At 43.2% G+C, this 24,323-nt stretch overlaps 1 protein-coding gene across 2 annotated transcripts in view; it reads right to left on the minus strand.

The window, feature by feature from the left end:
• USP22 (ubiquitin specific peptidase 22) overlaps positions 1-22,091 on the minus strand; it is a 97,048-nt gene extending 74,957 nt beyond the window's left edge. Inside the window, exon 1 of one of the 2 annotated variants that reach the window (XM_027743017.2) lies at positions 21,424-22,091. In XM_027743017.2, coding sequence (XP_027598818.1) covers positions 21,424-21,549 — 126 coding nt within the window. In that variant the 5' untranslated portion in view covers positions 21,550-22,091. The remainder of the gene's footprint in view (positions 1-21,423) is intronic. The other variant, XM_027743016.2, reaches the window with a different exon arrangement.
• Positions 22,092-24,323: the final 2,232 nt, after the last annotated feature.

Consider the following 24,323-nt stretch of genomic DNA (forward strand, 5'->3'; position numbering starts at 1 on the left):
TATACAATCTGTGTAAACATCAGTTTCTTTCTGAATCGATTAGGTTTCATAAAAATTCTGAAGTCTCTATTAAAACATGAGAGATGGAAAGGGAAGATGGTATTTCAGCTGAAGTGCTGCCCAGTCCTGGTGAGATAAATGCCCATCTGCCTTCACGCTACCAAATACAGCAAATCCTGAGTCTCCTTGTAAATACCTTCAGGAGAGTGTGAAAAAGTACAAAAAAACCCCCAAACCAACCAAACTCAGAACAACTCCTCGACACTTTACCCCACGAAAGACTTATCTTACAAAGTAATTGGACAGTTCCAAGAACCATTTCTGGTGGCCACCTCCAACCAATTGTTAGTGACCTTTCGAAATGAGCACAGTTTTTACTTAAGTAATTCAAAAGTTGAACTTAACAACTTTAAAAAAAGCCTAAAACTATTCGAGCTCTTGGAACTACTCAGTTCTGCATCAAGACAGAACACTCTGGACACAATGCCACTGTTTCATTCCATGGTGCATCTTTCTGACAGGACTTCAGAACTCTTAATATGCACGTTGCCTCACCTTCTCACAAAATGCTCTTTAAGCTACAATATGAGAAGTCACGTCACAAGAAAGCAAAGGAAAACGTTTAAAGGTGTTGAAGAACATCTTAAAATTTAATCTAACCTAAAAATTGCTTATGAACCTTAGCGACAAAGACCTGAATTTAAAAAGAAACAAATGGATTCACCTTCAGGTTTAACTCCTGCCCTTACATGTGTCAGATGGGAGAGGTATTCAAACACAAGTCTCTCACCTGCCAGGTGCTCTACAGGCTCTTACATCTGTAAGCAAGAAAAAGTAACATGCTACATAATACATAACGTTTTCCACCTCTTTTTTTTTTGTGAAGACATTAAGATTTCTATTAAAGATTTAATTTTGTCCACTGACAGAGAGCTAGAACAGTACTTTGATATAGAAGACAATTTGCCTGTCAAAGTTAATAAATTACTCCAGTTATTCTTTGATTAATCACACAGAAATTAAGAACGCAGAGAAAAGATTCTCTAAGAGAGGGGACATTTTTCAGGAACTTTACAGGCGAGTTCAAGTGGTTTTCATCAGTCCTGTGAATCTGTGCCCTGGCACTTCTTTCTCAGTAATGAAATAATTGAAATTAACGTGCCAAAAGACTTAATCAAAGCAGGTTTTCCTGACAAGCAAGTGATGGCCATGGTGACTGATGAGGGAAACAGGGGGGCAGTGCTACTACCTACAGGTGTTTAACCCAAAATCTGCATTAGGACTTCCCCGTTCACCATTCCCAGGTAAAACTCACAAGCAAAAGATTTATCAAATCTATTCATACTCCACGTGACCCCTTTGGACAAGTGTTTTCATACAGCAAATCCATCACTGCACTTTCGCTAGAGATAAGTCCAGTGAGGACACTAAAAAGTGACACGAGAAAAAATGCACAGAAAGGATGGTCAGGAATGATACGAAGAAAGAGGGAAAACAGAACCCTAGTGAATGTGACAACTTCTTAGATCAAAACTGTTTCAAGCCCACTGCATTCGAGTCTCCCTTTTCTTTCACTCACTTATGAAACTCTGCATTTTGAAAAGAACTGTCCTGTGTATATGAATCTTCCCTTGAAAACAAAACCACAACTTACGTACATACATACACATACAGATATATGTGTAGAAAAGTGTAACCACTTAGAAGAAAAGGGAATTTGAATCTTAACTTCCTGTAAAGATGGTTTCAGAATATAATTTATATATTCTTGACATTAAGCACACACTAAGGACCAGGAAGACACTGCAAATTTTCAATTAAAAATAATATCTTTACACAAGAATAGTTTGTATAATGTGAAAATACACGGGGTTTTTTTAGAGGCCTGAATCTATTTATGTCTATTTATATTAATGACACAGACATTCAGTAGTTCCCATCACACACTTGGACAGAAGCAGAATCTGTAAGAGCAGAGAGACCCTTAGGAAGAGATAAATGCACACACAAACCACAAGGCATCCATCGGTTCTGGAGCACGTGCACCTGACAAATTAGGGGCACGTGGCATTTTAGGAATAACAGTGCCTGCAGAAGATGCTTGAAAGAAGAGAAGAAGCCAGTCTGCTTATGCATTCCAGGTGATTGCCAGCAACTCCTCATGCACCTGCCACTGATTCACGGAGACACGACAGTCAGAACTACAGTTCTGTCACATTTGTCAAGCAGAAAGAGGCATCATTTAGATTCTACCTGACATTAGCAAATACTGGGCCCACAGCACGTCCATTAACACTGATAATTAAGATAAGTAGTGTTTCATTTAGCAAAAGGGCATCTGTACAGCAAAGCTGCAGACAGCTTTCAGAAAGAGAATTACTCAGATGTAATTTACAGTTTATCAGAGGGTGTGAGAGCGCACGCGTTTTTTGTAAAGCAGAACACAGAAAACTGCAGTTGTATAAATACAATACTCCTGTGATTTAAAAACCATCAGCTTGAAAAGCAAAAATCATAGATCTGAGGACTCCCAACTGGAAAAGAGATACTAATGAAAATTGGAATATGCATTGGTGGAACAAATTGCTTTTTAACTCCTATTGCAAACTAAATTCGTCTTTTAATCAGAGTAAGTCGGGAACACCAACAGCCAAACATATCCAAAAAAATACCAAAAAGAATAAATGGAAAAAAAATCTTGCATGTGGCTTAGCTGTGCTGCTCTGACAAAACACAGCAGACCTTGAAGCCTCTTTAATTGATCATTAAATTAGTGAACCTGAGCCTTAAAAAGGCAGAGAAAGAACAGATTCTGTATTACACTGGATACCACACACCTTGAAGCATCTCATATTACCATTCTCCACTTTTCCTGCCTAAGGTTAAGCAAATTACCAATGATTATATGTGCATGTTTTTTTAACATATATGCACACAAAAACCCCTCCATAAAGTTAAAAAAAAATACACTACAAGGATATTCTGTGCAATGAAACAAAGTAATAAAACCTCAAAATTCAAACTGAGACTTTCGAAAGTTAACATCTGGAAATATATTTATATTGGACCAAAAAAAAAAAAAAAAATCCAACCCAAACCCTGTGCTCTGCCCAACAGCAACTGCACAAAAAAGAAATAAATAACTGTTCACACAGGCTTGCTAAATACCAGGACATATTTTCTCATCATACAGTTCTGGTCTCTCAAGATATGAAATGAAGTTCAATTGGAGTCTTCCCTGAGACACTGGGATTGAAAGAAATAAATTTTACAACCATTTCCAATAATTATTTGCATTTTTAGTAAAACAATAGATGAAGTCACTGTATGATTAACCCTAATACAACAGAGCAGTGAGTGTTCAGTGGACTAGAACTCAGTAACTGAACACAGACTGACTGAACAACCTAAGGGACATTTTTCTTCTTTTATGCTTAGGATTAATACCATGGAAAAGGGGGAAACTTTACCACAAGCAACTACTAAACCATCATTTACACACATTTTTGGACTGTTTTTAATTAATTACCTACACATACATCTACATCTAAAACACCAAATCAATGTGAGACATCGCCTGACAGATGAGACAGAACAGTGCAAAAAGTTTAATGAAGCACAGCCTTAGGAGAGAACCAACCACACACTTCAAACACACAGACTGCTGGCAAAACTAATAAAATTAATGCTTTGTTTGTTGATCATACACGAATTACAATTACAGTTTTATTGCTCTGTATTTTATTCAAATATACCCCATTGTTTCTTGACACAAATCTATGCTTCAAAAAAATCAACGGAGTAATTAGAAAAGCTGTAGAAAATTAGAGTATTGAGTAGCATTTCCATAATTTCTCCTAAGAAATGATTAACAGACATTAGATACCATGAGCAGTGCTTTTGAGGGACTTAAGGATATACTCCATTGAAGAAAAAAGTTCTCCTTTGCAACTGGCTTCCCATCAGCCACCGTAATGCTACTTCAAGGCTCTCTCCAAGATTAAGGAGCATTGGTACAATCAAGAAATCTTACATGCTGCTACAGCTCCAAAGTGAAAGGGTTTTGATTTTCAGACTGACAGAAAAAGTTTCCCTTGTTAAGTGGTTTTAAATTCGAATTTCAACACCAAAAACAAACAAAAAAAGAAAGACAAAAAGGCAAGAAGGTCCATCCATAGGGAAAAAAACTCTGTTCGTGGGGAGCTGAGTCTACACAGTAATTTCTGCAGACTTTACAACGTCCTTCAGGGAAATCAAACCTGGCCAACAGTGTCTGTGCCAAGGCCTCATGTTAACAGTGGTGTACAGGAGAACACACTGCTGCAGTGGCAGAATCAGCTGTACCACCAAACACCACCCTGACAGAATCAACCTGAAATCCCATTTCATTTGAGGTTCAGAGGGATATTTACACCTGAACAGCACTCTGGCTTATTCTATGCTGCTTGAGTAGCTTGTAACTAGTTAATTCTCTGCTATATCCTCACTGCTTATACCAGGTTGGTCCTGAACCACCAGCAGATTAAAAATCCTCTTCCCTCATCATCTCCCCACCCAAAACAGAGGCTTTGCCTCCAACTCTTCTACGTTCCCTCACTTTGTAGTAGATACTGTACAAGCTTCTTTCCATGTCATTATTTTCAGTTCACTTACTTGCCACACAGAAACTGCAAAGTTCTGTTGTTGTGCTAGAATTTATATCAAGCAGATAACTGAATTTTGGAGAAGTTTGAACAAACCAAGGCACACACGGCAACAGGGGATCTGTGGGTCCTGCCTTCCCTTCTGAATTTCAGTTCTCTCCCCAGATCAGCAAGGATGGTCTGCTGGAATCCACAGCTTCCCCTTAAGCAGGAAATCCATCTGATGCAGTCTCACAAGTTACCACATCACATTCCACCAGGGAAACATCATCAAAAGGTAGGACTCCACAAGCTCTGCCCCAGAGCTTTAAATGACTGAGGTCCGAAATCAATCAGTTCAAGCAAATAGATTGAGCTAACACTTCTTGTCTCCCAACTGAACAACTGAATCTAAGAGGAGGGAACAGTTAGACTTGAAGATCTGAATCTGCAATCTCACTGGGAAAGAGAGAAGTAAGGTCTTTCCTTGTTCTTCCCCATACTACACAAACACTAACAGTTTTCAGAAACTTTTAATTATTTATTGCTCCCAACATACTAACAAATCTTCTCTGGCAGATGAGACATAGTTTTTTGCATGCTCTTCCATTGATCTGATTCATCCCAGTTTCCAAAACTAAGACAGACTTACTTAAGTTAGGGAAAACATTATATACAGCAGCACATTAAAGCTCCAGATCCCTCACCAAAGTTAAATAACAGCAGACATTTGTGCATGCTTGGCATCGCAAAAAAGACATTGTATTTGCTATTAAAAATAACCACAGCACAATCTGAGTGTTGGTAAGAACAGAGAACTCATCTGGCAATTTGTTCTAAACAAATCCCTGCTCCTGCACTCACAGAAACGGTACCAGGAATAAATTCAACATCTGTAACGTACAGATTGAGCTCAGACCATTCAGATGTGGCAGTGGAGGCCAGAAACACCCCAGAATTCCAACCTTTCTCTGCTCAGCTCCCAAGTGCTGTGCAGGTTCCCCCTTCAGCAGGACAAAATTATTTGGGCTCTTAAAGCCCCTGTACGTGGAAAAATGTAAGGCTGGTAATACAAACCACAGCGTTGGGTTGGGAGGAACAAGGGAAAACATGGAAGTGAGGAATAAAGTGAATTATTAAGTCTTTTATCTGAGCAAAAACCAGAACTGCCTTGGCGTACTGCACTTGAAAAACCAGTTAAGAGCTCAAAGCAAAACCAGGGGATTCTGGAGGAAAGTATTACAATTGCAAATCACCAGTAATCTCACAGAGTAAAGCAAAAATATTCCACGAGATCCAACACAGATTTCTAGTCCTGATCTCTTGCTTTGTCTCTATGGTTATAAACACGGGCAGTGTTTGGGGGACAAACACACGGTCTTTAAGCTTTAACAGCAGGATTAAAAAGCATTTGAGAGCACTGCCTCAGGCCTTCTTGAGAGCACCTGAAAGTGCTGAAAAGCTCTCCCTGCCAAGCAAAGAGGTGGTTTGCTCAAGTCTAAAAGAAGCCCTTCCTCCTCCTGATTTTCAAGGCAGCGTTTCCTATAATCCAATAGTGCAAAGAATTAAGGCAAAAAGAATGAAAAGCAGGGAAGGGCTGTGTGACACAGGAGGTTTGGGTGATTAGAGCAAACTCTCCAACACCCCATTTTTGCCTGAATTTTGACCTATGGGAACACATCCACAATAATGTAATTCTGTGGGAACTTCTCTTAAAATACAAGCGAGGATTAAAGTTATTGGTGACACAATGCCCAGCCACTGGACTTCATGAGATTTATGCTGGAAATACGCTGGGAAAAGCGTATTAGCAAGTTTATGTCTGACTACACAATCAGTAAATCTCACTTCTCTGGAAATCAGACACCAGCATGCACACAAAATGTAATAGACACCTTGTGAAAAAAATCTACAATTTTCTACAGCACATATAAGAGGGCAAATGTTAAGTTGTGCTGGGGAACTCAGATCCTGTACCAAAAAGCCACCTATTTTCTTCAGGGCTCCACAACATCTCAGAGACTAAACAGCTACTGATGTAAAGGGCTTGTGGAAGCCTCACAAGGGACAGATGTGACCATGTAACAGTGGTGACCTGTGCCCTGTGATTTGGCTTACAGAATCATCTTCCAGTGAGCCCAAATAACAAGGAGTTTGTAAGATACAGCCCTAAACTCCAGGCACAGGATGTGCATCCTGGGGCATTAAGTATAAAATTAAAATTCCAAGTGAGATAAATTCTAAGCACCTAACCTAGCTCAAGTAGTTGTAACTAAACCAAACAGCATCTTTAGGCCAGTGCCTCAATACACTGATATCCAGAGTTCACAAAGTTTCTCCTGCCTTTGGGAGATCCTAAGGACACAGATGGCAGAAGCTACAGTTCTTCAGAATCAAGCCAACCTAGTCACTCATGCTCTTAAAGAAAACAAAACTTCCACAGCTCCCAACTATAGCGGAGAACAGAACTGAAACAGCAGAGACACTGTTTAATTCCCCTCACCCTACCTTAAAAGCCTTCCTTCCTTTTTATTCTGAACACAAAACAGAACTCACCTACAAGAAAAACCAGAAAAATTAGCCACAATCAGAAGTTCACCCACCTCTTTACTAGTGTTACACAGGAATGTGTTTCACTGTATAATAGTTTTTTCCTCCCTGAAGTCAGAACAGCCATAAAAAAGGGGGAGGGGAGGTTGATTGCACGAGTTCTACAGCATCTGGCTATGCAATAAGACTCTTGAAATAATTTTCTCTAGTGTAGCATATAGCCAACAAATCTGGCAAGAAGCAACTTTCAGCATGTGTTGCTGTGACAGCAATGAATTATCACCCCAGTCTGCAGCAAGATTAACACTTACAACCTTGGCACGAAGAACAGTCTGCTCAGACTCTGTGTCAGGAGTGGTGCTCCGAGCTCAGGCTCGAAAGGGTGGGCTCACGGTAAGAAATTAAGAGCAAAGAAATGCAGACATTTGCCTAAACTGTAAACAAACAGATAATTTCTAGGGAAAAAGGCACTGTACAGCCAGAGAAGTAGGAGCACCAAGGAAAACTCAGGGTATGGAAGAGAAGAAGAGTAAGCAACCATTGCAAACAAGATACTGCCTATGATAGAGGGTGTGCTCCAAAGAACAGATACAGAACAAAAATCAGGAAACGGCCCAGCAGATTCCTCCTGCAAAAACACTGAAGTATCCAGTCAAACCAAGCTGACATGAAATAAGCTGCTCTGAAAGCCTGGTGCAAACTGTAGAAAAAAGCAATGGAGTACAACTTAGAACATTACTTATGACAAGCTACAGAGTTCATCATGTTTTGTGTGTTCTGCAGCAGGATCTGCTGCTACCTCTGAGTTAAGGGCAGGTTCAAAACCAGCTCTGGCCTCACTGGAAGGTCAGAGATGACATTACATCAAAGCCATCTCTACTAAGAAGCAGATTCATGGTCATCCATTCCACTTTTCCAGCTAACTGACCATGAAGAAACTTGAAAACAAAGCTCCTTACCACAACTTCTTAACCCAAAAACTGCAGAGGGAAGTGAAGAAGGCCACAAAGCTGAAGAAAACCTGGTGGAATCTCCTTCCTGCTTGAACACTCACCATCCTTAGACCTTCTTTTCCTTTGCAGAATTGACAGGACTGTAAAGCATAACTTCTGCTCTTTGATCTGGTTTGCTACATTTTTTTCTATAAACAGTTCGGAGACTCCACCAATCATCAGGTTCAACTCTAATGCAACTTTACTTTGCATCATGAACCAGAAGAAATGTATATTAATGCTGATAGAGTTGATTTCACATGTTATGTGCTCTACTTCCAAGATCTACTCTAGAAGGAAATACTCTAAGAAGTTAAGCAGTGTAAGTTGAAGCACATGAATAGGTGAGGTTAAACAATTCAGCTCTGAGGAAGACCAAGACAAAAGGATTTCATCTCTTGAAAGAAAAAAAAAAGAAAGAAAACTAATTCACTATAGGTAGTGGCTGGATGTAAGAGTATTTAAAGTGACAGGAAGAGTCTACAGGCATCACACTCAGCAAGGGTTTACACAGAGCAGAGATTTCTGCATGACAAAGGGAAGATTTCCCAATTTCCTTGAAAAGCTTTTATTTCACATACCTGTAAGTAGATATAACACACCTGCAAACTCTCAATACAACAGCATGAGAGAGAATTAAGAGAACAATGTGTGTTGAGAATTTTGTAAGGAAGCTATTACAAGCCATTTACTACCTTGCTAGGAAATTGCCTCTGATTCCCTGAGATTCCAACCTTCTCTGGGTAAAAAGGCAGCAAAACTGCTGGGTAGCAAAGAAGAGCACACACTGAGTAGAAGCAGTTCCTGTAACTAAGGGTCAGTTTACTTCATAAAGAAATCAGGCAAGTGCATCTAAACCTTGAAAATTAATTCTCACCACATTTTTCTTCCCAGTGCTTCATCGCTTCAAGCTGGTGTACCTTTTGTGATAGACACAGCCTTAAATCACTTGTCTTTGCTACTACAAGACAAAATGATGACTCCCAAACTTATGCCATGTCCTAAGGGATCCCAAAAGCACCTACATTCTGTCTTTGAAAGCAGAGATAAATACTCTTTAGGCTGGAATACAATAACCACTGCTTTCTGTGGTCCATTCTCCTTCCAGTTCACCCCTCCAGCACAGATAATCACTGGGGCAAGGAAGCTACAGGGCACATCCTTCCTTGCCTATTCCCACCACTATCCAGACAGTTCTGGAGGTTGACAGGGCTTTTTTTTTTGTCTCATAGTAAACTGTTCTTCCAGTAAGTCCTTTTTACATATTATCATGTTAATTGCCTTATTTAAATCAGACACTTGAAATATCTGCCCAAAATAGGCTCAGGTGCCTCAGCTGGGTGGGTTTTTCAGCTTCAGTTCTGCATGTTGGGTTGTATCAACTACCTGTGCAGCAAGTGCCACCAGAGTAAAATCCAGGCTTGGCAGCTATTTTGGGCTGCTGGATTAGAAGTGTGAGCTGCATTAATGGGCAATGAGAACAAAGTCTTCTGGGTCAAGAGAGTGAGGAAACACTGGGTGTGTGTCTCAGCTCCTCTAGACAAATGTCTATGAGCAGCCATCAGGGAATCTGATTCTTTGAGGAATTTCACCCAAATTTCACCCGTTTACTGTCCTCATCTCCCCAGGATGGAAATACTCAAACACCTCGTTTTTGTGTGGTACTTCTTGTGCAGATAAGATTATTCTACTCAGAGTGAGCATGTTCTTGAATACAAAGCCAGCCAGAGCTGAAAATACAATGCAGTAATACCAACAACTGATTTCACTGGTATTCTAAAAAATACATTTCCTTCAGTAAAAACTAAAACATCAGCTCCGCAAGTGAAGGGATTAAAACTTGTGCTATCTCTCATTTTTGAGCATATCTAAAGTTGTCATTTCGGGCAGTAAAATGAAGGGTTTGGGGTTGTGTTCCATTTTATTAAAAGAAATTTAAAAATATCAGCATTAACAACCCTTCCCTTGTCTGGCAATCTTAGGGATAACAGCATTTTTCGGTAGTCAGGAAAAAAAACAGGACAACATACCAGGAAACATCACACTTAATCAAACTGAAAAAAATCTGTCTTAATATTGAGCATCTGTACAAGCTGTGGAATTTAACATTTCACAGATACAGCACAGAAGCATAAACCTGGAGAAAAGGAGATGCTAAACACATTGGAAATGTTTTAAAAGCTGAACACTGTAACTCCGGTCCTTCCCATGGCTGCACCAGCACAAGAGTAACTGATTCCCAGGACGACTGCTTGCCCGGGGATCCCTGCCGGGGTTGCAGAGGCAGCACCTCTCCACGACCCCAGGAAGCACGTCTGGCTTTCACTGAGTGCTGCTGTCTCCATCTGGCACAGCGGCCCCGCAGGGCTCCAGCCAGCTGGCACCGCTCGGAACAGCCTCGGGGCTGCTCTACACGGCACGGGGGAGGAGGCCGGAGGAAAACCAGCACCATAAAGAGATAATTTACAGTCCCATTATCCCATCATCCTCAACTACATGCAGCAGAAGCATGATCCAGGCACATGCCCCGTGACCACATGCTTTAAACTAACCAAAAAAGAGTTACATCATCTCACCAGAGTTTGATTATAAAAGACAGAAATCTTTAACTTCGAGATGGGCCTGTTTATAGAGGGGCACAAGTGGCTCGTAACTCGATTACTCAAAAAAACACTATTCATTTCATTAAATTAAATGTAATATGAAAAGTGGATTTGCTGTAACAGCCGATCACAGATTACGGGCTTCTACACTTCCCAATTCATTTATTTTTTACAAGGAAACTGGGGTAGAAGAAAGTTATTTGCATATACAGGAATAATCTCCAACAACTGCAGACGTAAGACAAGTTTCACCTATCAGGCTCCGCACACACCAGAACACCACCTGTGAAAACAGCAAGTACAAGCACACAACTGCAGCACTAACAAAGGTTCCTTCACAGACCCTTTGGGATGAAGTCACTATTAGAAACCCTTCACAGGAGAAGCCATAAGTACAAGGACAACACTCACACACAGTCACTGGCACAGACCAGAGGACAGAGCATTTGTTACTCAGACTGCCACCACTCAGGTCCTCTCCCATCACCCAGACACTCCTCCCCTCAAGCTCTTTGATCAGTCCTACCTTGACATGTAACACAGAGCCAGTTCAGGTGAAATAACAGTAACAGGAGGGAAAAAAAAAAAATCTTTTTCATCTTCATCTGTCCTTTGTGGTTCAGGGCACAATCACACCAACATGACACAGCAAATGGTACAACAGCAAGAATGTGCAGCCCAGAGCTGAGGAAAGACATACACGCACATACTAAGAGTTGGATTTCACATTCCCCACTCATCAGTCTTTGGTGATAGCGCACAGAAAGGTCCAAATCTCACGTCTTGCTGTTTTTTGGTACATCAAATGTTGCCTGTCCTGTACCTCAGTGGGATTCTTCTCTCCCAAACCATTTGCCAATTCCATCATGGACCTGTGTCTCACTAAGACCCACATCTATAACTAGTTTTTCATTTCAATTCAAGCTTTTAAATTTGTCAGATGTGCTAACTTGCCTTCTCCTTAATGGCCTTTTCTTGTGTTCTTTTTACCACTGCATAAAACAACTTGTCTGCAAAACAGTTTCAGCCTACAGGTACAACACGCTTACAGAGTTAAATTGCTTGCTTTATAAAGAATTGCTGTAATAAAGTAATTCTCCAGGTTACTGCTAAGATGGAGTTCTATATTTCTACAGTGAGATTTTTGCAGTACATGGCCTAAGATGGGCAAAAAAACCCATCTCCTTACTGCCCGAAATCTTCCAATAAGGGCCTGAAAACTTGCATTTCAGTGATGAGATGTCTCTGTGACCTCAGACATACCAGGATCTCTCCTCTCATTTCCTTTTTGTAACATACTTAACTGCATGGATGAAGATTCACTTAGCATCACAAAGCAATTCCTCTAATGCTCCATGTATATTTTTTCACGCTTGACACTGTTTCACAGTTTTACAGTGATCTACTCCATATAATTATGAACTTCAGTACCACTCTATTTATCTTTGTGATTTAGGCCCCTTCAATTAGCAAAGAAGTGGTTGAGAGCAACTCCTCTGCATGCACAAGTGTCACTCAATTCCAGGATGTGAATCAACGCAGAAAAGTTACAAAGAGATGCAGAAAAGAAATTTAATTTATTGGGGCAACTCTGGAATTTACGTATCTAGAAAAGTCCTAAGAAAAAGAATTACTGTGTGACAAGGAAACAAACACATCAAGAAGGGCAGTAACTCTGTCCAGCATAATTTCAAGATTAATTTTCTTAGGGAACAGCCTTATCATGACAGAAGAGAGTCTAGTTCCTCTTCATACACAGAACTGCAGAAACTCTTGAAACTATTTTCACTGCTTTCCTCATTCTGTTCTCCACATCACCACTAAGATCATCCCACAATCGAAACCACAAAATGTAGTCATGAATGACCAGAGAACTGAGTGTTAATCATTCAGACAAACGTATCCAACAATGAGCTTTTGGGAGGGGATGCTTGCTAAGAGAGCAATGCACAGAAAAGATGGAATGAGAATTTCACCCTGGTCAGCAGCTGCCAACAGGACAGAGGTCCAGTTAAGAACAAAAGTGGGCAGTAATATGAAGATAATGAAGCACAGAAAAGAAAAACATAAAACCTTGAGACAAATTTTGCATTTGTCACTGGAGGGCACAGGGTCACAAAAGCTCACCTAACAAACGAGGTACTGAAATCAGTCAGCTATCTCAGCTGTCTGCACTTACCAAGCTGTCATACATCTGCTGGGCAATAAATCTTACCTTTATTTACCAAGCATATTCTAAAGAAGGCCCCTTAAAATCTGACTTGCAATGAAACAGCGAGTCTGACTGCACAGGACAGAAGCACAAATTTATAATTAGACAAATTTTGTGAAATAACATCAGGTTGTAAAAAGACACAAGAAGGGGAAGATTGTTGTTTTAAGAGAAATTAGCATAGGGGGAGGCAAAAATAAAGGTTATAAGCTGCTGTTTTCTCTCCTTGTGCTGATAAACACTGAAGTAATTCAAGTCTGTACTTGATGCAAAAACAAAAGCCCTTTAAAAACAGAAGCAAAACATACTTATAAAAGCCCTGGCAGTCAATTCAGTGAGATGAATCCAAAGCCAAATCCTATTTAAAAGGGGCTATTTGGATGCATGAACTTCTGAGTGACAGGCGAGGCAATCACCACAAATGGAACTCGGTGCCACAGGGGTGTCTGATACTCCAGCACCCCCTCACCCAACTCCACTCAACTGCTGCAGGGTCTTTTATGTGCTCAGGAAAAACAAAGGTACTCAATAACTTGGTGAACGTTGATTGTTGGTTACACTACTTTTTAAACTACAGATTAATATATGGATGAAAACTTGGTTTCGTATAGTAGGGAAGAGTTGCAACACAGGACTCCAGATTAAGACACCAATGAAAAAGAAGAGATTACACTCTAATAATTCCTCAAATGAAATGTAGGTTAATGGTCTTTACAGTTCAATTCTAACAAATACAACTCATGGAATTTCTGAAGTTGTATTTTTACATCTCAGATGTATGTGCAGAAGAGCTTGGCTGTGTGTGCAAACCAACTATCCCATGACAAAACCAGCAAAGTAAAAAGACAAAAACCATTTAAGCTCAGTCAAACCTCAGTTCTCTCTTCAGACTTACTAAGCAATGTCACAGTTAGTGAGCTGCTTCTCACTACTACTTTGAATATGAGGATATCAAATATATTTGACATGTTTAATGTCAGAATTTGTCACAGGACATGAAAACTTGCACTAGCCCCAATATTTATATTAAAAAACACTACATTTTAACTGTGTTGAAAACAACTTTTGTTACCATGTCCACTTCTTTTCTCTTTTTTTTTGAGTTTCACCTTGTCTGATACCCAGTTTTTTTATTCAATGACAAATTTAGTACACTGTAGACCTTCACAGAAATATTTCCCACCAGGGATATGCTGACATCACCACTGATACTATGCAAGAGGTAGACAAGAAGAGCCACATTAATTTCAAGCTCCATTAAACACAGGAAAGGAAGAATGAGAGGAGGGGGAAAAGTTCTCTTTACCAACTTGGAAAAGCAGCAGAGATAGGCAGAAAAAAAATTGAGAATTTTACGTTAGTGTTACATATAACTGAGAGGTTTAAAGAAAAATAAAGTCAAACCTTGAGTAATATTCTACTTAAGTAGAGAACTGAAAAAAACCAAAGACGAGTATTTGCTGTATTCCACACACAAAAGAATGTGACAGACAGACTGCTTGCTGCTAATCAGTTATCAACTGATAAAGTGAATCTCGGGTTACTTTGAGTCAACTGGTGTCTGGTAACAGTTCACTTTACGGATGCTCAAATAGGTCCTCAAATAGATAAAGTGATTCTTTCTTCTAAATGAGAGAGATCAGCTCGATGGCAGCTGCCCCAGGACTGAAGTTAAACTGCAGATCGTTCTGGAGCTGCTGTGCCAGTTGCATTAATGTGGTCCCACTCCTTGGAAAAAAAAAAAGGTGTTTTGAAGCAAACAGAACGCAGGTTAATTTTCCAAGGAGTAACTTTACAACATTGATTCTATTACCAGCTAATGCAGCAAAGTCCTTAGCTTGAATTAAGCCGAGTGTACATAAAGGAATGCCAAATCAATATGTAAGAGAATACAACTACCAAGACTGAGCTTTCATCCAGTCAGAACAGATCTATCTGCTTCTAGAACTGCTTCTGCTAAGGAAAGGTTCCCAATCCAGGCCTCTTGGATAACATATGGTTCTCCCTACGCTCCAGCACTGCTTTGCTGACAACAGAGTCCAGGATAACAGAATAAACTGTAATGTCATTATAGCATTTCACTCACTTTGCTCCATTGTCCACAGGTTAACAAGAAACTGGAGAGAGCTGCTCTAGGCAGCTCTTTCTGTCCAGGGAAGGCTCTAACAATGGCTCTTGGCATGCTTTAAAAACAAACAAACAAAAAGCTTCTTTTAAAATAAAGATCTCATAAGGCCAGCAAAATGTATACAGGTCACCTTCAAATTGCCTTTCTCTTGATGCCACTATGCCTGATATGTAAGTAAGAGGACATATGTACCTCCTCACCTTAGAAGCTGCCACAGGTTACAGACACATTACAAATACTTGGAGAATCATGGCAATACAAGTGTTAAAAAACCCAAACCTAATGTTTTCAAGTAGCCACCAGTCAAGTGAAATGGAAAGGTGTGCCTGATAAAAAGCAGCCCTACATCTACCAGGAAAAAGACAATAAGAAACCATAGGTTCTTCATAGGAATTCACAGATTCATGGGAATTCAGTTCTACACATGAACAGGAAAACCAAGGGGTGCTTGGTTTAATGTGGGAAACACAAGCTTTTAAACCGAGTTAATCTTTCTCTGGTTTAAAACAAATCAGCCACCACTGGGAATCAAACTAACAGTTCAACAGCATTTGTTACAAAGCAGGATCCACACAGTCCATCCCAAAGGAAAACTTTTTTTTTTTTTTGCTCAGATTCAAGGAGCAGCAAAGTCAGGAGAAGAGGAGCCAGCAACTTCCACTATCAGTCAGTCACATTTACCCATGTTACTCCAGTTACTAAAGCAGAAAATCCTCAAATTAAAGAAGGAGAGTAGAAGGTTTGCAAGCAATTTGCAGCTCCAGTTTCACATTAACGCTCCAGATTAAGGCTTGAAACAAAAATGAGGCTATCAGCAAACCTTTGTTTGGGGTTGAAAGCTTTGATGGCTTAAAATAAAGCTCAACAGATAGTCCAGCAAATCAAACAAAGCCATTCCACCCTGCTCACCTTCACACTACTCAGCTGTCATTTCAGTTTAAAAGCTTTCAGCATTAAGCAAATAAAATCGTGGACTGCAGACAAAATTAAAGAGATGCTACAACTGCTCCTGACAAACAGCCTGGCCATGAGCAAACCTCGAATGCTGATAAGACTACAGAGAAAAAGAAGCCTTCTTGTCCAAGAGATCCCTATTTTTTTCCTTCATCACCTTGTGCAGATCCCCCTTCTTGCTCTGCAGAAGGGAACAAACACAAGTACGCTGAAAACTGCATTTACTGTGTTGGTTTGTCTCTCCATCCATGTTAAAAACCAGAGAAGTCCTGATGGTTCAGATCCCGCAGCTCGAGAACTGCTCTCAGCCACCTTCGAGTTCACGGCACAGGACTAATTCCTAACCTTTGGCCCAGAAACCAGCCACTGATTTAAAAAAAAACAAACACAACAACGTGGTACAGGATACAAAATAGGGATTAGCACCACTAGGAAGAGGAAGGCCTTGTTTTATATTCTCCGGCGCCAGGGACAGAAGCTCGGTGGAGCATTCTCGACCTGGCTTGTCCCACGTACACAAGGAGCTACAAATCTCACGTGTGGATACCTCTCACACCAAAGATCGTGTCTTCACACCAAGAGGAAAGAGAACATTACCTTCAGCAGGTCTAAGGACCCTTTTAGTCCTTAGAGGTTAGGGACCTAAAGAAGATTGTTCAGGTATGAAACTGGAGACCTCCTGAACAATGAAGCTTGCAGTTGACTTTGACACTTCTGGTGGGCTTTCAGGGAGTTCCCACAGCACATGGCAAAGAAGAACATCCTTCCTGAGTCAATCAGACAGTTCACACAGGCAGCCAAAGCGGAGTACGCAGCTGAAAAAGAGACATGCTTCTTGAATCCTGGACTCCTCTTTCAAATTCTCCACAGGATTTGTAATCCAGAAGTTTGGTGTACACGCTAAAAACGTTAAAGAAAAACAAGCTAAGGTTTCCTTATTAATTTAAGCAATCCAAACACCGAGCCTGCGAAGGCAGCACAGCCTGCTGAGGTTCCTTGCCCAAAGGACAAGGAAAGTACAAAGCAAATCACCTCAGTAACACTTCCCTGTTCCTGGACAGGTATATGGGGCAAGGCTCTTCGGGAGAAGACGTGCCTCAACAGGCCTGAGATGAAAAGTTCCACCAGTAGCTTACCCTGAGACTGCAAGGTCATTTTAGCAAGAACGTGACACGCTGATTTAGAATGTGAACCACAATACTTGCTACTGAAAACATGACACGGCATTTATTTGCTAAGTTGTTATTATTAAGCTCTTTTCTGCTTTGAAAGTTAGGAAATGAACCAAAGTCATTTCAGGTTTGAATCGATTATGTGGCAAAATATTATAAGGAACAACGAACTGAAGTCACAAGTTCACGGGGAGAAGGACACCTGAAGAAAGGTCATCACCTATAAGAGCAAATGTTTCTTCACATCTGAAAGCATCAATGGGTCTGGAGGGTCCATGTAAAGACAGAATAATGGAATAAACAACAGAAGCTCTCAAACAGGAAGAAATACGCCAGAACGCACCCGCTGTCAGTGAGAGTGCACAGCCCCTGACAGGCAATTATTCTTTGATCTATTGGCTGAAGCACTGAACAAACACTCTGAAATTCCAGATAGAGCCTTGTGCATATCACGACTGCGGTCACAATGACCAGTTTACTTTTATCATCACGAGCCTTTTCAGAGCGGTGATAATAAGAAGCATTCAGAATGAGACAGTTTTCCATCAAGATGTATAGTCCAGTAAGATAAAATTTAATCATAAATTTAGCTGCCCTTCAAGCACTGAGACCATTACTTACCAAGGCCCGGACATTAAGATGCATTTACATGTCTAATTGCTCACTGATGGGGACCACAAACTACATCTGACACTGCAAAACGTTTTTCTCATCTCTAATTCTAAAGGAATAAGCAAAATGTTTCAAGTGTGACCCTTCAGAAAAAATGGAAAGAGTTGGCAAAAGTCTTTTCAGCATCCTCTGTCTGCTCCACAATTCCTAAATGGGGGGTAGTGGTGTCAAATTTAAGGACCTCTTATACAGTGTTACTTAATTAAGTGTGAGGTAATTTCCACATCAAAATATTTAAGGTAGAGTCCACGACCTACAGAAACATGAGTTTTGCCATCAGCTTATTAAACAGATTCTAACTATGGTAAATTAAAAATCAAGAGTTACGGGTCAAAACCCTAACACTGACACAGTCCACCCTAATTTTTGCCACTTTACATACAACTTGAGCCCTGAAATCTAGTTGCAACTTTTAACCACAATAATTACAATTTCAAGAGTCAGCCTTCAGATTTCTCCCTCTCTCCCTCTTCTCCTGCTCCGATCTCCAGCGTGACAGGCAGGTTTTTGTCTTTGCTTAGGCTTTACTATCAGCAACACAATTACACCACAGCAAACCCTGTGCCCAGAACAGCTTGTACAGAGCTCTGCACTTGAGTTTGGCCAAGGTGCAGTGAGATGAGGCAAGTCACAGCCTCGCTCCTTCGTGTGGATACAACAATGCACCATGATGACAGCTCAAATCCCAGCACAGCCACTGCTTCAGGAGCAAACACACTCCTAAAATCTTCACCAGAATCCCAGTGCCTACAAAGATACATGTATAATTTTTACCTCTTGATTCTGACTGAGAATTCAAATACACATTCAGGAGACAGCTTTCCCACCATAAACCACGCTTCAGAGCCATTCTGCTCGAACCACTGGCTGTAAAGCAAACTGAGCCACGAGCTGAAGCTCATAAAAGCTTATTCACAGAAAAGGTACGTATTAAAAACGAATAGCACAGCATTAAAATGGTCTGCCAAGGCAGAATGTAGAGTAGGTACAGCAGGAGAATGGACCCTTTCTGCCCCCTGCAGTTCCCATTGCTCCCTGGATTTTTAAGACAGCCTTAGGAGGGGTAGTAGTTACCATTCTAGAACCAGAACCATTTACATCTGGCTCTCACCAACAGCCAAGGCATTTTTACAGCTGCATTCATCTGATCAACAGTGAAACTGCCCAGTGATCAGCTACATGTATGGAATGTTTCCTGTGACAACTGTATGATGTGGTTGCCCTTCATCACAAAAAGAATATCCCCTTCTAACAAACCTTTAATTTAGCCTCATCATTTTGATTAAGACTAAGAAGAATCTTCACCAATAAACACACAGTCACAGCTGTGCTCCTAGAATATATATCCATATTATACATGTATATATAAAATATTAAAGGACAAAGGATTGTTTTCTAGTTATTTATTTCTAATTGTATGGACTATCTAGTTCATGTCTTTCTGATTATTTGACTATAAACATGCCACCAAACAGAAAATTCCATCTATCAAATTTTACATATAAAACTGTAAGGCATACATATGGACAGGGAATTTCAGTAAAGAAAAATTCCATGGAAGAAGGTCTCAAGTCCATATGCAGGGGAGGTAAGTACCTTAATTGTCATTTATAGACTTTCTCCAATCCTTATGAACACAGACAGGGAATGAACCCCATATTCAGCTACCCCAAACAGTACCCTATATATGATCATGTACTCCCACATATTTCAGGTGGGCTGAATTCAGGTACCCAACTATTTTCACACTGACAACCTGCTTTAAAAAAACAGGGGAGGGGGGGAGGCATTTTCATGTATTAGGAAAACTGGTGTTTTCCATGAGCTGACAGATAATTTTGCAACAACCCTGTTCTGCTTTATGAGCCTGGCTGTGCAAAGAGGAAGTGAGAACAGATTGATTACAATGGAATATTATGTATTTCCAGCTGTTTTCTCAAGCAATGATGAACACATCCCTACCATTAGATTTCAGAAGAAAAAAACTGTTGCAGCATACAACTGGTATGGAGGTTACAAAGGATGCTCCATATTTATAAAGAAAAAAAGGTAATTTTGCTAATAAAATTTTATTTTCATTCTTCCACGTAGCACTTGCTTTATATTTGTCTGAGACATCTTCATACCTCACTTGTATTTTTTTCTTCCCCAGCACATATATAATTTTTTCCTCCATTTAAGCTTTTAAGCTGTAAGTACCACCTATTATATCCCAGTTTGTATTTTGATGTACTAAAGGCTATATAAACCCAAATTTTGACTAATATGCTTCATAATATTGGCTTGTAGGACATTGAAAACAAGTCTGGCTACATTTTGCAGGGCTATCAAGTAACTGAATACATTTAAAACACGTTTCTTCTCAGATTCCATTTTTTCCTCTTTAAGTAAAAAACTGGAAAACTGGATTGTCCTGAGAACATGAACTGAACACAGAAAAATGGTTTGGCACCTCACCCCTGAAGTCCATCCTCCATGCTCTACTTCTATTATGAATAATAAGCTGAGCAGCTTAATGCAAAGCACTGGGATCTGAAAGTTCTCAATGGGTTGCTCCAACACAAACACAATCCGTGCTGTCCCAAAAACCAAGTTCTGCTCCGTGTGTAGCTGTTGCCTTCCCCTCCTCAGTCACCAATGCGACGACTGACAGAAATCTGCCAAGTCACTTTGAAGCAAAAACTAGTTGATTCTGGGGAAAAACAGTAATTAGTTGCACAGCGAAGAGAGAAGCCCTCCAGAAACATGCCTGTGGACAGAGATGTCATTTAGGAGATAGGTGGGGGGAAAAGCGCTCTTCCTGCCTTTTCTTCCCTGGTTCACAGGGATTTTTCCCAGGCGCCAACAGCTCCCAGAGCAAACCATCCCCTGCCCTTCCTTCCCTGTAGTCCAGGCTGAGCCAGTTTCTTCCCCCCGCCCCACTAGGGTAGGAATCCCCTGTTCCAAGTGGATTAGGAGCACGAGCAGCTTTTTTTTTTTTTTAAGGGGAAAAAAGAAAACCCCCCACAGACATAACCGAGCGAGCCGCAGCCGCGGCGCCGGGACCCGCTCCCAGCCATTGTGCTCCGCGCAGCCCCCCGGGCTCGGGCGCGGCCCCGCGGGGCTCCACAAAGCTCCGCCGCAGGCCGGACGTGCCCGGTGCCCCGGGCCTCCCCTCCCCCCGGTATTCCGGGAAACCTCCGGGAGGAGGAGGAGGAGGAGGAGGAGGAAGCGGCGGCGCTGCGGAACAGCCCCGCTGCGGAAAAGCCGCCGGGGCAGGTGGCAGGGAGAGAGAGGCCCCGCCGGGGCTGGTTCTTCCCTCCTCCATCCCGGTGCTCCCCCCTCGCCATCCCGGAGGCACCGAGCGCTTCCTCCTCCCTCCCTCCCCCCAGGACCGCGTGCGGGAGCCCGGGCCCACCTGCCCCGTGGGGAGGGAGGGAGACCCGACCCGTCCCCTCCCCGAGGCGGCGGCGGGTGGGTCGGGGAGGGAGGGAAGAAGGGGAAGGGAAGGGGGATGGATGCGAGCCGCCCCCGGGTACCTTGCGCTTCCTGGTCTCGGCCGAGCCGCTCCACACGAAGCACTGGTAAATCGCCCGCAGGTTCTGCTTCCAGTTCTCCACCTTGAAGCCGGTCACATGGCAGCACCCGGCCGCCGGCGGACTCATGTCAGACCCCCCCACATCAATCCGCCCGCACACGGGCCGGGCCGGCGGGCAGCGAGCCGGCCCCTTCCCCCGCCCCACAGCACCGACACGGGCCGGGGCCCCCCCGCCCTCAGGGGCTCCGGCCCCTCACGCCGCCGCCGCCGGGGAGCCGCTGGCACATAGAGCCGGGGCTCCGCCACGGCCCCCCGGCTCCGAACAAAGCGCGGCGGGCGGGCAGCGCTCACTCCCTCCCGCCCTTCTCCCGCACACAAAGATGGGGCGCTCTGAGGCGAGCAGGAGAAGGAGGAGGAGGCGGCGGCTGTAGCGGCCGCTGCCGCCCCCGGAGTGGCCGCCGCTCCCTTCTACCTCATAGAGGCCGCTGTGGAAGCGGCGGGCGGAGAGGAAGGGAAGGGAGGGGGGCGCTGGCGGCGGAGGCGACCCTGGCCGCGGTGCGAGCGGGCGGTGTGTGGGGAAGGGGGCGAGTCCCCGCCCGCTGCCGCTCCGGCTCCCCCCGCCGGCGCCCGCACGGCTCTTGTCCCTTTAAACCGCCCCCCCGCCTCCTTCGCCGGCTCCTTCCTCCTCCGCCTCGCCCGCGCCCCCCCCGCCCGCCGCGAGCAATGGTCCGAGCCGCTCACTCAACCCAGCCCGCCCGGCCCGGAGTGGGACAGACCAACGGGGAAGGGGCGGGAGGGGCGCCCCCTCTGCCCCGCCACCCGCGGGGGAGGGAGCGGCGGCGGGATGGAGCGCAGCGGTTGGTCGGCCTGCCTGTCAATCCATTCTTCTCTAGAGTCTCATTGGTTGCTTTCCCTTTCTTCTCCCCCCACCCTTCCCACGGAGCATTTCCCCCTGACGGAAAGGGGCGGGAGAGGGATGATTGACAAGGCATGAGACCAACTGGGAGAAGGGGCGGGGCCTGCGTGGAGAGTATAGCTGCATGATTGGGTGGAGTGGCCGTCAGTCATGTTTCAAGCCGAGAGCGGATTGGTGGAGGCCGCGGAGGGGGCGGTCCCTCCCAGCGCAGCCTGCGCTGCGGTCACATCCGCTGGTGCCGCTCTCGCCGCTCCCTCCGCGGCTTCCTGAGGGAAGAGGGATCTCCTGAGGGGAGCGGGACCGCCGCGCTCTGGGGAGAAGCTCCGCGCCGCGCTCCGAGGAGCTCCCACGGCCATATATGGTCCCTCCATACCCTCCTTCGGCCTTCTGTTTCCATAGGGAAGAAACAAAAAGTGGTGTATAACCAGAACCCGTGTTGTTTCAGTTTTTTCCTATACAAGGAAATGGGGAGGCGGTGAAAAACGTTGGAATCTGTACATAGTTTTCAGCTCGTATGCCACACACACTATAGGGTTACATAATGGAGTTAGGCAAGAGGGAAGGGATGGGAATTTTGCCGTGGTTTCTGGAGAGAGAGAGAGGAGGCTTTGCAGAGGCTTCTTAAGGACTGTGCAACAAGAAAACAAGTGGTGAAGCACCACCACGTTATTTTATCCATCCATTTCTCAGTGAATGCTAATCGCATTCTTTCTCAGGAGCTGTACCCTTGAAATCTTCACCTGGCAGATTTTGATAAGGCTCCCAGTTCCTTGACCTGCTGCTGCAGCAGCTTCCAGAAATCAGAGACATCTGTGACCCTCACCTGAGGACAAACGCGCTTTCCATTTCCTTCAGGGGTGCTGCCATTTTAAAAAAGGGAGCAGGGAAGCTGGGAGTAAAAGAGTTTTTAATGATTTGTGTATAACCATAATGTTGGGTGGCAAAGCAAACAGACCTGGGTTTGTAACCCCAGGGGGTGAGGCAGCAGCAGGACACCCTGTCCTGCCAACACACCTGTGCCATATGGGACACCTGTAATAACACGGAATGTTCAGTCTCCTGGCTCGTACTCCTTGTTAGCCTCTCCCTGAAATCCCTCTTCCATGCAGTCTGGGGATTACAGTCCAGCAATAAACCTAGAATTGCCCCACAGGTGGAAGAAAAAGCTGCCGAGAGCCAGGAAAGAGCCTGATTATCCCACTGCCTGCACAAGTTGCACTGAATGTGAAATCTGGAATGAGGATATACCCTCTCTTTGATCCTACGTAATCATTAGACCTATTAAGTCATCCCAGTGTAGCCCACAGGGGCTGCACATCCTTCCTGTGTTAACCCATTACCCTCTGAGGTGTGTTTGCCCACAACACTTCCAGCCACAGGCACCTGATTGTGGCAGCTCAACACCACCCACCCTCATGAATTTGGCTTTCTTGTGCTGCTCGAGGCATCTCAGCTTCAGAATATGGCCTATTTCATTCATTATTACCCAAAATAAGTTCCAAGGGTTCAGGTGCCCTGATACCTGTAGCAGGGCAAAAGTATAAATACATTGACCCCCAGGGGAACAGACCAGTTTTCAAAAGCAGCAGTCACAGAGAGGCAGCCCTTCCTTGTGAAAGCCACCTAAACATCCCTCAGAAGAGAGGGAAGTTAAAGATTATCAGTCCAAGGTGGATAGAAGGGAATGGAATGGGTGATTAATGTCCCAACAGCATCTAATATTTATTCTCTGCCATCTGAGTATTTCCAGTTAAACAAAACCCCCAATATTGCTACAGTCTAAATCCAAGCAGAAAGTTATTCTTATGCTGCACCAACCTACTGTTACTAATCTGGGGCTTTTCTCCATGGCTACCACATCAAAACAGGAGATAAAGATAAAAGAGAGAATTTCTGCCAATGAAATTTAAGTCCATCTCGCTGAAAAAATAGATACCAAGAAGACAATACATATGTTCAGTGTCCTGCAGGCTCTGAAATTTTCA

The sequence above is a fragment of the Pipra filicauda genome, unplaced genomic scaffold, assembly GCF_003945595.2.
Source record: "Pipra filicauda isolate LSUMZ 115617 unplaced genomic scaffold, ASM394559v2 scaffold226_size1812527_pilon, whole genome shotgun sequence".
Lineage (NCBI taxonomy): Eukaryota > Metazoa > Chordata > Aves > Passeriformes > Pipridae > Pipra > Pipra filicauda.